Here is a 15,069-nt window from a genome sequence, read left to right as displayed (position 1 = left end):
AACGTTGAGAGACTCAAGACCCAACACTCTGGATGAGCTAAAGGCCGCTATCGAAGCATCCAGGGCCTCCATAAGACCTCAGCAGTGCCACAGGCTGATTGCCTCCATGCCACGCCGCATTGAAGCAGTCATTTCTGCCAAAGGATTCCCGACCAAGTATTGAGTGCATAACTGTACATGATTATTTGAAGGTTGACGTTTTTTTGACGGTTATTGCTGGAAAGTCCAGCAATAACCTAGCACAAACGTTAGAGGCCATTTTGAAGAATGTGTGTGGGGGTGTACAGAACAACTGGTTGTTTAGAAGGCATGCCAGAAAACCGCATTTCTGTCCTACCATTACAAATGTAAAAAATTATGTCTGCTAAAGGCTTCTGGAACCTTAAATAGAGCCATGTGCTTTGGTCAGAAAAGTTTAAGCTTTTTCCATTACTAACACTGACGGCTTTGATCTGAAACAAATGCTTATTTGGGATAGCTCCCTTGGTGAATTGTCAGCAGTCCTCCATGGCTGCCTCAATCCTATAGAAAACTGTGGGGTGACTGAAGGAAGAAATGGTCAAAAACAACAGTCTCTGTATGCTCCAATGTTGTGAAATGTTACAGAAGCTATAACATTAGCTGCTATTAGATAAAGGGAGATGTACAAAGTGTTTAAAGGGATATAAAAAACAGAGGTTAACAAATTGTAAATTCAAGGTTGTATTCTTGTTTTATTTCCTCAGAGTGAGATTATTCTAGGGCAATAAGTTATTTTAAGAGTTTTCAAGCATATTTACCAGGGTTGCCAACAAATATGGGCAACAAGTAGTTCTGGCAATAGTATTTATACCCCTAAAAATGTTTTTCAAATACAAACTTGAAAATTTTTGCTGTGCATTTAAATTCTGACCGTTTAAATGTTTTACGCCTTCAGTTATCAACTAATCTCAGTATAAATATGACCGTTCTGTGAAACCTGCAGATTTGTCAGACGTCATGAAAACCACTAAACACTGCAGAGAGGTCAGAGGTTAAGTTGTAGGGAAGTCTAAAGTTGGGTTAGGTTAGAAAACAATATCTCAAGTTTTAAACATTAATCCATCATCCAAAAATGAAAGGATAAAGATGCAACTGCAAACCTACCAAGACATGGAGGTCCTCGTACACTGACAGCATCAAGAGGAGCAGCCAAGAAGTCCATAATAACTCTGGAGGAGCTCCAGAGATTCACAGCTCATCTGGCCTGTATGTTAAATTGGCAAGATAGTTTAAAGAAATCCTGTTAACCACAATCCATAGGAGACACAGGAACCATGTGGACGAAGGTGCTCTGATCAGATGACGCAAGTGTAGCAAAAAAAAAACAAAAAAAAAACTAGCGTTTCACATCACCTCAAACACAGCTCAAAACATGGTGGTGGCAGCATCATGCTGTGAGGATGCTTTTCTGCACCACTGACAAGAGAGCTAGTCTCATAGAAAGGGCTGAAACAACGAATCTATCCAGAACTCAAGTGGCTTAGCTTTAGCTTTACCTGGTTCAAATGAACTGGGTGGACCAACTGGTTTATGGGAGTTGAATGGTTTTTAAAATGCTGTCAATAATACTTTTCTACATGGTGACAAGGGAGAAACAGGAGTCTGAGAAAAAAAATGACATTTTATTGAATCTGCAGAGTCAAGGTACAATTTGAAGTGCTGTAACAGGGCAACAGAAGATGATATCAGGTCCTTAATCCAAGTATTTATTCTGACTTTTCATAAACGTGTGTATGACAATATGTATGATATAATTTTTTCAGATAAAAAATAAAATTATATCAAAAACAAAAACAGTTTAATATGGAATGCACAAAACTGGTCTGAGTGCTAAACCTGCAATTTTGGACAAAATGATTTCAAAGTCTACAGTATATAACCAGTATGATAGAAGCAGGGAATGATTGATGAGAAGCACAGGAGCCTGAAGGAACAGGGCTTTGCAGAAGGAAAGGAGGAAGCGATACAAGATGGAAACTGGGAGGAGCATGATGGTATACGGATCAGTAGTGAAGTCAGGGTGCAGGAGAGACATTTAGCTCAAAGAGGTCAACTCCTGGCAACAACTTGCCCTGCGCCACAAGCTGGGAGATGGAGAGCATTTGTCCTCCATTGAGCCCTAATCACTTGCATCATCACACCCTTTGCAAATCCAGCCTGAGCCACAATCAAACAACCCTTACTACCTTCAAACACCTATTCCATGTCTTCTAAACTCATTCACACCCTGGGGATAAAACAAGTTGGACTAGATATAATCAGCAAAACAATGGAGGCAACTTGAGAAAAAAAAATGGCAATTATATTAGGCCTAAAATCATGTCCCCCCTTTTTTCCTCTAAATATCCAGCTGAGGAAGAGTTGCAGCTTAATGCTCAGCCCTGCTCAGAGCGTTCAATTATTAAATCTAGAAACAAGGTAAAGATGATCGTTTATCTGGTCCAGTGCTCATTTTTAATCAGCAATGTAATATTACAGATTTGTAAGATGCTGAGGATGTTCATCGTTAAACTTTTCCATGAGTCAACTTTTAAAATCAAATTACTACCCCATATTTGCAAAAAATATATATATAAACCATCTTCTCCTGCAGACAAGCCACTTCCCAGAGCCCTTTATGATGCATATACATTTATACAATGTGATCTAGCTACATAATGAGAGCCTTGTTTATTCTTGATAAAGCTGAACATGTTTGAACCCCTCCCATGCCTGCCCCACTCTGATCGCTCGAAATCTGTGGTGCTCACAGTGCATCATGGGAGAGAAAAGGGGAAGCAGCGTGTACGGTCAGGGGTCAGACATAAACAGACATCTTTCTATTAAAGTTAAATAAAGTTACGACCTGCTCCTGAAACAGGCCGTCAGGGTGTCGTTTCATTTGCAGGCAGAACTTTTTAAAGAGTTTTGGACTGACCTGCAAGATAAATCTGAAAAAGAAATGTAATCCAACAAAAATTGCAAGCTGATAAGTCCCGCACCCGATCCAATATCATGACTGCACACTTTTACATCAACTCTGTTGTCTTGGGTTCCAAAACCAATTCTTAACACACAAGACAAGCAAAGGATGAAGAGCATGAGATAAACAAACATTTAACACAGCAATGGATTTTTCCTCACATTAAATAGAAATAAATGACTGGAATGTTTTACACATAAACCGTGGAAAAAATAATTAGAATTAAGTGAATCACAATACAAAGTTGTGCTTGGCCCTCTCTTTTAAAAAAACATTTCTTTATTAGTACATTTCTAGCATTGGGGAAGTTTCTTCTTCCAAACCGATAAATATTTTGGGTGCAAAAAACAGGAATAAGGGTGTATGCACAGTATAATCGCACTAACTGAAGTGGATTTGAGAGATGGACTCATATTGTTTCCCAACTTATCCCTGATCCCTCCTGTCTGAGTGGCAGGAAGCACTCTTCAGTTAGGCTAAAGTTCCAGTTTCACAGCAAACACCCAGCAGGCAGTGTTGAACATCACCTGATAGTTTTAAGTTGTACTTCCGTCTACAAACACAATAAAACCTCTCCTTTCTGCGTACTGAGCGGCTCATTGGTGCAACAGAACTTGAAGTTAAAGGAATGTACACAAGTCAAAAAATAAAAAAGGAAAAAATATTCAAGTTTACATCTGATAAACTGAGACAAAACACTGTTTCCAGTTGGGCAAAGATTGAGCTGCAAAATTAAGACACTTTTCTTTCCTTTGTTTACACAGAATATTTGCAGTTTGACTGACTGCTGGAAAATGTATTCTGTATTTTTGTCATCCGTTTTTGGTGCGCTGACGTGTCAGGGTTGGTGATGTAGCTAGGGTGTAACCGTGTGACCTGACATGACCCCTGACATTGTTCTGTTAGTGGCGAGTTTATCTCTATGAGAGCGGAGGCAGAATGGCTAAAGGACAAAGAGGAAACGAAGACATCGGCACAGACAGACGTACACAAAGCAGGCTGACGGAACGAAGGACAGGCAGCGGACAGTGAGAGCAGAGCAGGGATGCAGAGCGGAGAAGGTTCAGGGTCACAGGACAGATTTTTAAGGAAGCAGAGTAAAATTAAGAGAAAGCGGTGTTAAGATGAGATGGCACTGGGCTTTTCCTTTCCTTCTTTATTTCCTTTACTTTCCTTCCCTGATCATTCAGATAGCCTCCACGTAGTTGGCGGGCAGCATGCCCTGCTGGCCGGTGCGCTCCACGCGGCCGTACATCCAACCTTCATCAATCTGCTGCACATCTACAATCACGTCTCCATCCAAGAAAGACACTTCGTCGTCATCGGCAGCAGCGTAGTCGTATACTGCTCGGTATCGTTTCTGTGGGTGGACGGTGAGAGAAAGAAGTCAGAGGTTGTAATTACTGCCTACAAGACACAAATGGCAAGAAAACTTTCATCATAATTTCTAAACATCCCTACAACAATTTTACCAGAGAAATTCCAGTCATCGGAACTGCTCACTTCCTTTTCTAACGGTTAACATATTTAACTGTTTAAATGTGATTAAATACTAATTAATTAATAAAATGTTTATTATAACAGTATAAGCATAAAATGTGTTATCAGAAAGCTCTTTACTTTTCAACTGGTCTTAAGGTTTTCTTCAAGAGTGTTTAAACCTCTTCAGCACTTTGACATATTTCTACATGTTGGAAATGAACAAATACTATGAGCTGAAAGCCTGAACACAACTGCAACTGAAAATGTGATATAAACCGTTGGAGATTTTACCTCCTTGGCAGAATAGTTAAGCTGCAGAGTTCTGCTGAAAGATTAAAAATTAGATATAGAGCACTGGGAGAGAACACCTGAGCAAAATCTGCCTTTTGAGTGAAATTAAATGGGGTTTAAACAGCTTTTAGTATTACATCAAATGAACCCAAAGATGAAAACTCACATACAGAAAATCTTTGAAAAAAAATGCTTTAACAAGCTACTTTTTGTGCAGAAAGTTTATGAGAGAGGCTAAAAACCACAACAAATCTGCAGCATTATTTAAAGCAAAGGATGCTCTCATATTTCACACTGATGGCACATTTTCAGCAGAAAAACAAACTGTAGGAAAAATATGTCGACTAAACTAAAAAAAATCTCTTAATATGGTAGTTCAGGTTGATCTGACTGCTGGCATTAAGAGACATTTGAGAATGCATCACATCCAGTGCTTCCTTTCACAATATCTACATTATGTTTTGAAATATAAAAATTGATTATACATTAAGTTAAGACAAATTAATACACTCACCCCAGCACTGGGAGGAGGAGCAGCAGCCGCCTGGCGCACTGGTTCAGGAGTAGGCTCATAGTGGTGGTAGTTCTGGGACGCCGCAGACTGCTGGGAAGATCCTGATAAGGTGGAGGGGGCAAATTAACGAGATGCAAGCTAATTCCTGCAAGTTAAATCTGAAGCACAGCACCTGCTGGGAACTATGCAGGAATTTACTGCGTCAGGAAGCTATACATTTACCTTCAACACATTCAAAGAAAACTGTATTCTACTTCCAAACGTGTTTAATTCTGTATGCATGAATCAGATCTTACAGAGAACAATGAATTGAAAAAACACAGCAAGTCAAGACAAGCGGTCAACTTCCCTGTTGCACAACCTCTTAACAATACCTCTCTGTATTTTACATGCTTGATTTGCAAATTCACACAACCAGCCGGATGACTCATCATGCCTGATGTTTTCCATTTAGCTGCTGATGTTTAATGTGAAATCGTGACATAATTTTTCATGTTTATGATCTCAACGTTTCCAACTCGGAGCTTAAGCAGAGGACTGCCCTGACTTAAGCAATAAGAGTAAAGGTTTGAACAATTATATGTGGGATTAGGCATGACTGATGACATATTTATAGCTGAATGGATTTCACCCAAAAGGAGGAGGAGGCCGGTGAACATGTCGCAGCAACACCCCCTGAAAAGTGGGACCTAAAATCCTGCAGTTTGCAGACGTTAGTCAGTCCAGCAAAACAAATGCAGATAAATGACCCTAAAGCTACTCTATTGGCTGCCTGTCTGATTAATATATCTGTTGAGCTGTATGGTTGGAGGATTAATACCTTGGTTGGGGCTGCTAGGCTGATGTGGAGCATCTGCTCCAGTCTTCATCTTCTCAAAGTCCTCATGGTATTTGATCTGAAACACACAAACAGTGAGTCAGCTCACAGTCATGGAGAATGCACTGTCCTATTCCAGCTTGCATGGATGGTTTTTCTTCCACAAACTTTCAGTTCATTTTCTAGCCACCAGAGGTCTCCCACTTCCTGTCTAGCACTACTCCGTCAGTACTGATGGGGTGAGCTGTGTGCTTTCACGGCTGGGGAAGCAGTTTGATGCTTACAGGAAATGACATCTCCCCGACCGGAAGTATTTTGAGGTCAGAGTTGCATGACGACCCACGTTGACACATCATGATGCAAAAACAGGTCAGAAAAGAAAAGAAATGAAGGTAGAAATTCGAAAATTCAGGGTGAAAATGAAACGACACGATTCAACATGGAAAAACCCCAAATAAATAGAGGGAGGGCATCAGAAGCCTGTTATAATGAATATTATATTATTACTACAATCTGAACGACATTTTCAGCATCAGTGTTTTAGTCAACCAGGTAAAAACATCTTTACAATCCCAAACATCAATGATTTTATGGAGACTTTATGTGGAAAAACCGATTTTTTGGGGGATGGAGGTCATCTATCAACATAAGTTCACAATTGGATTATTTCAGTTTGTATTTTAACTGGGGCTCTGTGACACATTAATATCCTTTTTGATCTAAACCGTCCCATTGTGGATCTTGCTGCATGTTTCTGGGTGTTTTCCTGATAGAACGTAAACCACACATAGCATGTAGGCCACAAAGCTCAGATTTAGTCTCATCTACATGTTTGCTGTGTCCCCTACATGTTTTGTAGAAAGTTTCAAGCAGAACTTCCAGGGGCTTTTGTCTTGCCACACTTCCATAAAGGCGAATGAAGAACTGACAGTCGACCCATTGACAGCTTAATCCACCTGAGCTGGGAGTTTCTGCAGCTTCTCCAGTTATGATGCTGCTCAACTGCTTGTCTAAATAGAGCTATCCTTGCTAGTTGATCTGCAATTTCAGGCTATTTGCCAAGCAGGCATTTGATGCAAATGTTTTAATTAAGGTGTAAAAAGCAGTAGAATACAAAAGCACACCTGTATCTTCAGATTTTTATGGGTAAAAAAAAGAAAACCTTCAGTTATGCAGTACTTTTTATTGATCTATCACACCAAATTCTAATAAAAACATATTGAAGTTTTGGTTGCAGTGCTCCAAAACATTGAAAAGATTCAATGGGTGTGAATACTTCTGCAAGGCAAAAACTTCCTCAACCCTAACCTCTGTTTTACATCATGAAACACTACGTTGATGACACTGGGAGTGAGTGAATAACCCACCCTTAATATTACCGGGCTCTTAACAGACTGACTCACAGCGCTGGGTCAAGATTCAAAAACCCTGATCTCAAAGAGCCCACTGTGCTGCTGGCGTTAGCGGGGAGTGTATTCACAGACTGGATGGGATGACAGTGTTTGTCTAAGAACAGTGAAGCTAGTGACTGAGACAACACAGTCGCTATTCTTGGGGGCAATATGCTACATGTGAGGGAGATTATTTTAGTTTATTTTGAGGGAAGAGGTTCAACAGGCAGCTTCTGTTTGGATTTAAAGAAAGTACTCACTGCTGCCAAGCTAAAAGTCCTCAGATAGCTCTCGGTTTTTGCTTTTTAACAACAACTAAAGACGTGTTTCATAGAGAGAAGAAAACAAAATGAAACAGCATGAAACTGGAGATCCTCCCTAATGATTGGCTGCAAATGCAAACTGATTGCAAGCAGATGTCTGATCAGTTTGAACTAAAAAGCACTTCACACAGAGCCCCAGTAGTGTTTTTTGTTAAACAGATGTGGTTTGCGTGTACATCCACATATACACATAATATATACGTGCATCGCTCCCAGCCATAAACACTTCCTTGATCTCAGACATGCAGGAGCTTTCATCACATGAAAGCAGCAATTATCCATCACCCTCAACACTAATTATGTCATTAGTGAGGCCGGTGCAGAGCCAGTTGTGTATAATGACGTGTTTTGTGTTCGAGCGTGTTTCACATGAAAATAAAGGCCTTTGTGGAAGAGTTTGAAGAGACCGGAGAAATTGAGTCAATATTTGATGCGTTTCCTGTCCTGTTTTAACCCAAAAATGGCAAATCAACAACCATAGAAGAAGAACTCAGAGAATGAAGAAAATTAGATGGGAGGTGAAGGAAGACAACTTATGAAACAAAATGCTTAATATTTCTGGAAATAAGTCTGGATTTTCATCTCTTGAAGCAGTTTTAAAAGATGATGAGAACTAGTGTAAAATAAAATGTCTTTGTTTCAAGGAAGTATAACACCTAATAAGCCTCATCTGACAGGATTTGCTTGACGCTGAGAAATGTAATTAAAGAAAGTAACATTTATTTTTGCACACTTTACATGTAATAGTTATCAAGCACAAAACTAATGCTCTATTTTTAATTAGAGAGAAAAAATGTATTCATAGCAAATTGTCTTCAAACAATTCATTCTGAAGGGAAACAAAACTAAAACCACTTTCGCTACATCATGGTGACCATGGTTCTGGGTGATCCTGCTGTTAACACTTACATTGCTGATTTGGTCCTGCGTTTTCTTAATTCTCTGTAACTCTGGCGTGTCTGCGACCACGCTGAAACCTTTGCCTTTATTCTTCTCGAAGTCCTCCTTGTAGTGAACCTGCACAACATGATGTGAGAACAGAAGGAATGATTAAAACAGGCATGTGTGGAGCATGCGTTTGGAGGACGGGCTCCAATGCATGTGAGTGAGTCAACAAATGCAGAGCAGATTATAATTTATGGGTGCTTTGACCTAGATTCTTTCGGCAAAAGAAAATCACAACCGAAAGCAGATACTTCGTTTAGCTTCCACCTTATTACCCACTTGGTCCCGGTTTTTCTAATTGGTTAGTCCTGGGTTTTATTGTGCTAATAAAATAACTTTATAACTGCTGAAAAAATGTTCTACAGTTGGATTTATTACAGTTTCTCACCATTAAGAAAGCCAACAGGAACATTTTTAAATGTCAGTCACAGTTTACGGTGGGGTCAAGTACTTTTAGGTACGACTATCTGCAAACTGTACAAATTAACAGCTGTTTAAAATGAAGAAATCTAAGAATTAACTTTTAAAATATGTCAACAGAAGTAATGTTAAAATTAAAACACAAAATGCCACTTATTGACTATTAGAGTCTCTAAGATTTTTCCACCCCTTCATGTTAAGCATTTTCAGTATTTAGAAGAGCAATCTTGCTAGGACATTGCTGCACGGCCAGATACCGGTTTCTGGCATCATTTCTCATATTGCAAAGACTATCAGTTTATTGAGATTTCTGGGTTTGCGGTCACTAGTATCTTCCAGGACTTGTTCTGAAACGAAGCCTTGGTTGAGATGGAGACATGCCTGAGATCATTGTCTTGTTTAAAAGGTCCAGCAAGGCCAGGCTTTCATTCTCATCACAGACTGCATGACATTTTCTCTCAGGATTTCCTAATGCTTGATAGAATCAATCTTGTCCTCCACACACTACTGGTTTCCAGTGCCAGAGAAAGCACCACAGTTCCAGAACATCACTGAGCCATTAGCATGCTTCTACTTAGGCATGGTATCTTTTCAGCAGGCATAGTGCTGAGCCAAAAGCCCAAACAGCTCTAGATTGGATTCATGGCTCCACAGAACAGAAACCTAAAACCTTTTTGGTTTATATATTTGTGAGCAAAGTGGAGCTGACCTTTCTCATGGTTTTGGATCCGTAGTGGTGGATGTCAGGCTTGGAGCCCTTCAGTATTTAGTACGAGCTTTACCATAGAAACTGAAACTACCAAGTGTTGCTGCAGGTGTCTTGCAGTGACTCAAGGGTTTTTGACCACCTGCCTCCTCAGGAATCTGTTGGCAGCCATTAATAATTTCCTCTCGTCACCTCCAGCTCCTCTTCCTCTTAAACTGGTGAACTATGCTTCCAACTGTCTCTCTAGGAACATTCTTTAATAACTTTTATATCCCTTTCCTTGTTTATGTTCTCTTCTCTAAGCTTTTTGGACAATTCTCTTGATTTATCCACATTTCTGATCTGCAACCAGCAATATTTCTAACTTTACAATCAATAGTTCAGTTATTTGAGGTGTTTGATCCTAAAACACACCGAATGCAGTTGATGAAGTCCTCATTTGCAAATGTCTGCTGCTAAATACTAGTCAGATTGCAATAGTTCATTAAAATCAGATTAAGGGTTGAATTTAAATAAAAGAAAACACTTAACTTTACTTTTCTTGGGTAATTTGTTTAATCACCTAAATAAAATGTTAATTTTGGTAATAAACCACATTTGCAGATGATTTTTGGGTATAACTGAATTAAAATAATTTTCCATACCTGGTAAACTAACACATTGTCACCGTTGGTTCAGTCTGACATTACAGAAAATTTGCTTGCGACATTTCTGTTGAACCAGGAAGTCCTGCTGCTAATACAGTCAGAATTTCTGTTTGACACAGAATGCAGAAAAGTCAGTTGTGTGTGCTTAATGAGTGCAAGCAAAATAAGGCGGGTCCTGCATATATCGCTGTCTTTCTGAGATGACGTTAACTTCCTGTTTGCTTAGGAGTGTAGGCCTTCCATACTGGATATGTTGGTAACCATATTTGGTCAAAATGAGAGGTAGTGAGTGACAAACGGTATTTGTATGGGAGTGTATTTCCACCCTACCCACCCGCTTCTGACCCTGAGGGCAAAGGAGGAAATGTCCAGCCCATGCAAATCCACCAGTAAGAGAAATTACTAGCTTCCCAGGGGGGACTGATCTGAAGAACTCAAACCCCAAAACCAAGCACACCACTTAAAGCTGAAACAGGAAGGCAACCTAAACCCTCTTCCTGCCACCAGTTTTCTTCACTTCTCTAGAAATGAGAGATGGCTGCAGTTTGCAACCAGAAAACAAATATCCCCCCTCAGATGTTTAAATAACGTTTGACACAGCCTAACAGACTGCTGACCAATCTCCTGACGCCTTGTGATGAGATGACGCGGCTGTGATTCACACATAATCTGTACTTGAGTAATGTGAGCGTACATGATTCAGCGTGATAAGCCCATGGTTCTGTGAGTATTCTTTGACGTCCACTGAGGAAACCATGAAAATATAACTACAGCAGAACTTCAAAACCTGAAAAATAACGCAGCCTTGACTCATGTTTGCCCTTCAGTCTCCTTCCCTCGATTTTAATTTCTCAAGCCCATCTCCTTTGTCTTTTAGGGTCTACACCCCTGCTCTCTCTGCACCAATCATGTTTCTGCTTTCTTTCCCCACCCACTACCCTTCCTCTCAACGTTCCTTTTTCATTCATTCATATCTTAGATTTTTATTTCATCCTTCCTGCTTTCATTTGCATTCCTGTAGCTTTCTCTCTTGGGATTGCGATTTTATCTTTTCCTTTAACCTGCATACCTCTCTTTTTACTGCGTTGGTGCCTTCTTTTCTCATTGTTTAAAAATGTTCCCTCTTTTATGGCTTTGCCTCTCCTCCTCAATTCATTCAGTCTGGTTTCTTTATTTATCTTTTTCGGTGCCCTTTTCCTTTCAGTTTTCCCCCTGCAAAGTCTTGTAATGAGGTGTGACAAACCTCTACCCTGCTGCCATAGCAATAGCGTTCCTGTAGCAACACAGCAGCATCAACGCTGATGATGAAAGGCTGAATGCAGTTAATGTTTTTTGTGTGTCATTTTAACTTTCTCACAGTGGCACAGTCAAACGACTGTATGGCATGGACCTTTTAAATAAGTTCTGATATGTGATAAATTGCTGCCCCAAAGAAGACATTTTATTTTAAAGTAACCACAACTTTTATTTTCAGGACAAATATATTCTGACACGTCAGCAGAAAATATAGTTCCTTCTTTTAAAAAGGTGTACACTACAAATATTTCTAAGCGCTGGTTTGTGGAACACCAAACATCCAAAAATACATATAGCAAAGTGGCACACAGATCTTTTTAATCTTCATATATGCTTCGTTTATGATGGGGGATGTTTAGATGTACGGCCCACATAGAAAAACACCATCTGTCTCGCAATCTCTCAGCTATACCCCTCCCCATATGACCACTATCCCCACTCCACAAAACACCCTTCTTACACACACACACACACACACCTCGTCTCATCTGTAGTGTCTGACAATGACATTTGGATAAAACCTAGGCTTTGATAAGCCCTGCCCTCCTATCAGCAAAGCACTCTCTTCTCTGCTACACACTGAGAAAACAATTGTCCTTCACAGCTTCTCCTCGTACATCTCCAACATTAATATAGCCAGACTGTCTATGACTGGTTTTTACCACAATCATAGACTGAATACCAATAAAACATCACAGCACCTTTAAGAGAAGTGAAACCACAGATGGTAGCATTGAAAGTGCAAGAGCAAGTGCAAAATAGTTTGGCACCAGAATCCATTAATTAGATTTGATGCACCTTAAGTTGTGATTTGTCCTTTATTTAGCTACAGACTGCTGGTGGTACGAAATGGCCCCCAGGATTAAATGTGTAAAGACCAGGAAGGGTTGGATGTATGAATGTTTGAGTCTTATTTACATGTTCTTCATTTCCTTTTCATTTCTGTGTATAATCGTTATAGTTTTAGCTTTGATGGGAAATCTCTAGTAGTTTTCGTTTAGGATAAAAAAAAATGTTCATTTACTTCAGGAATTCAATTCAAAAAGTGAAACTTAAAAGACTCATTAAACGCAGAATGATATTTTTCTGTTAATTTTGATAACAGAAAAATATTACTGGGTTTCCAGTTTAATTACAGCTCATGAAACCCCAAAATCAGGTTTCCTCAGAAAATTTGTTAAGCACAGTGAAAAAATACTTCTTGATTCCGAAACGTTGGCAATCCAAAAATGATGTCCATGTGGTGTATAGTATATACACTCTGTTCTTGGCCAGGGCTCCTTATGCATGAATGACTGAACAAACGCAGGGTGGCATGGAGGAGATCAACATGTGGCTCTGCTGAGGCTTTAAGGTCCCTTTAATAGCGGCCTTCAACTCGTCTGAATTGTTGCTTCTGGTGTCCCCAACTGTGGAAATTTCACACTGAACTGAGTTTGGATTCTGTACCTCCCCACTCTTCCTCCACTGTCTTCGACCTTGATTTCCAAACCAAATGTAAAACAGACCTTCCCCTTAAAAAACAAAAAGGACTTTGACCCACTGAGCAACAGTCCAGTCCTTTTTCCTTCTTGGCCCAGTTAAGACAGCCCTCAGAGCTTTAAATCCAGCTGCAGTCCACACCTTTAGATTCTGGTCCAAAATCTAAATGGTGATTGCTTTACAATTGTCTATAGCTGCAGTTACGCCCCCTGCTTATGCTTTTCCACCACATTTTTTCCTTCCACCCAACTTTCCAATAATACACTTGGATATAGCACACCAAACAGTCAGCTGCTTCAACGATGACCAGTGGGACAACTTTCAAGTCAGCAGTCTTCCCCATGATTATGTTGGGGGTTAAAAATAATTTTTAATTAGTCTTCAAATTCTCAGAGGAACTGAATTTGGAATTTTTTTTATTAGCTTTAAGCCATACTCATCCAAATTCACAGAAATAAAAGCTTTAAATATCCCACTATGTATGGCAAATCTACTTTTTCACTTTTTGAACCGAATAAGGAAATAAAATGGACTTTTTACTGATATTCTAATTTCCAGAGATCCCCCTGTAATCTTGTGACAGATCTTTCAGGTGCTGACTGATTAAACCATTCACAGAAAGATGGAGGTAACCTCTTAAAGGATTATCTTTGAAGAACGATCAGATTAGTTACATGCCTAGCAACATGTAGTAAGCAGTATTATAATAATGCTTTTAAATCCAACTTTGGAAGAGGAGGAGTGGTGTTTCTCACGTCAGCCCTAGTCACAGCTGTTTAGAGTTGATAGGACAATGCCAATAAATCTGAATAAAAACCCATTTATGTTGTGGGAATGTGGTGCACAAAAATGGACTTGAAAGAGAATGTTTAAAAATCCCACAAGGCCTTCTGGCAATGCTAATTTGCAAATAGGGCACTGGAGTGGAACAAGATACGGAGAAAAATGGTAGCAGGAAATTCATAAAGATTCATCAGGTGACGACATTGCAAAAAACACAAATAAAAGAATAATGCAGAGTTGTAGGTCAAACAATACAATCACTGTGGCACAGTAAAAGCAGCAGTGAGTAAACCAGTCCTATCTAATTCATTCAGCTAATTCCCATGGAAGATGTACAAATGTTCCCTGACTGCTACTGTATGGATGATCCTAGATTCAGGGTAATGGCTAAAAGGCGGCGCTTTCTACCATGTTCTGCAAGTTAAGGTAAATACAGGTCCTTCTCAAACAATTTGCATATTGTGATAAAGTTCATTATTTTCTATAATGTAATGATGAAAATTTAACATTCATATATTTTAGATTCATTGCACACTAACTGAAATATTTCAGGTCTTTTATTGTCTTAATACGGATGATTTTGGCATACAGCTCATGAAAACCCAAAATTCCTATCTCACAAAATTAGCATATTTCATCCGACCAATAAAAGAAAAGTGTTTTTAATACAAAAAACGTCAGCCTTCAAATAATCATGTACAGTTATGCACTCAATACTTGGTCGGGAATCCTTTGGCAGAAATGACTGCTTCAATGCGGCGTGGCATGGAGGCAATCAGCCTGTGGCACTGCTGAGGTCTTATGGAGGCCCTGGATGCTTCGATAGCGGCCTTTAGCTCATCCAGAGTGTTGGGTCTTGAGTCTCTCAATGTTCTCTTCACAATATCCCACAGATTCTCTATGGGGTTCAGGTCAGGAGAGTTGGCAGGCCAATTGAGCACAGTGATACCATGGTCAGTAAACCATTTACCAGTGGTTTTGGCACTGTG

The 15,069-nt window shown here is 39.6% G+C and overlaps 1 protein-coding gene across 1 annotated transcript in view; it reads right to left on the bottom strand.

Moving 5' to 3' along the window:
• Positions 1–1,622: 1,622 nt before the first annotated feature.
• Positions 1,623–15,069, bottom strand: part of LOC124862973 (LIM and SH3 domain protein 1-like) — a 41,825-nt gene continuing 28,378 nt past the window's right edge. The window contains exons 4-7 of the mRNA XM_047357193.1: positions 8,711–8,818; positions 6,091–6,166; positions 5,271–5,371; positions 1,623–4,343 (exon numbers count right to left, since the gene is read on the bottom strand). Of these exons, the coding sequence (XP_047213149.1) occupies positions 4,170–4,343; positions 5,271–5,371; positions 6,091–6,166; positions 8,711–8,818 (459 nt within the window). The 3' untranslated portion in view covers positions 1,623–4,169. The remainder of the gene's footprint in view (positions 4,344–5,270; positions 5,372–6,090; positions 6,167–8,710; positions 8,819–15,069) is intronic.

Source organism: Girardinichthys multiradiatus, chromosome X, assembly GCF_021462225.1.
Source record: "Girardinichthys multiradiatus isolate DD_20200921_A chromosome X, DD_fGirMul_XY1, whole genome shotgun sequence".
Classification (NCBI taxonomy): domain Eukaryota; kingdom Metazoa; phylum Chordata; class Actinopteri; order Cyprinodontiformes; family Goodeidae; genus Girardinichthys; species Girardinichthys multiradiatus.
This window is presented reverse-complemented; position numbering and strand designations above follow the sequence as displayed.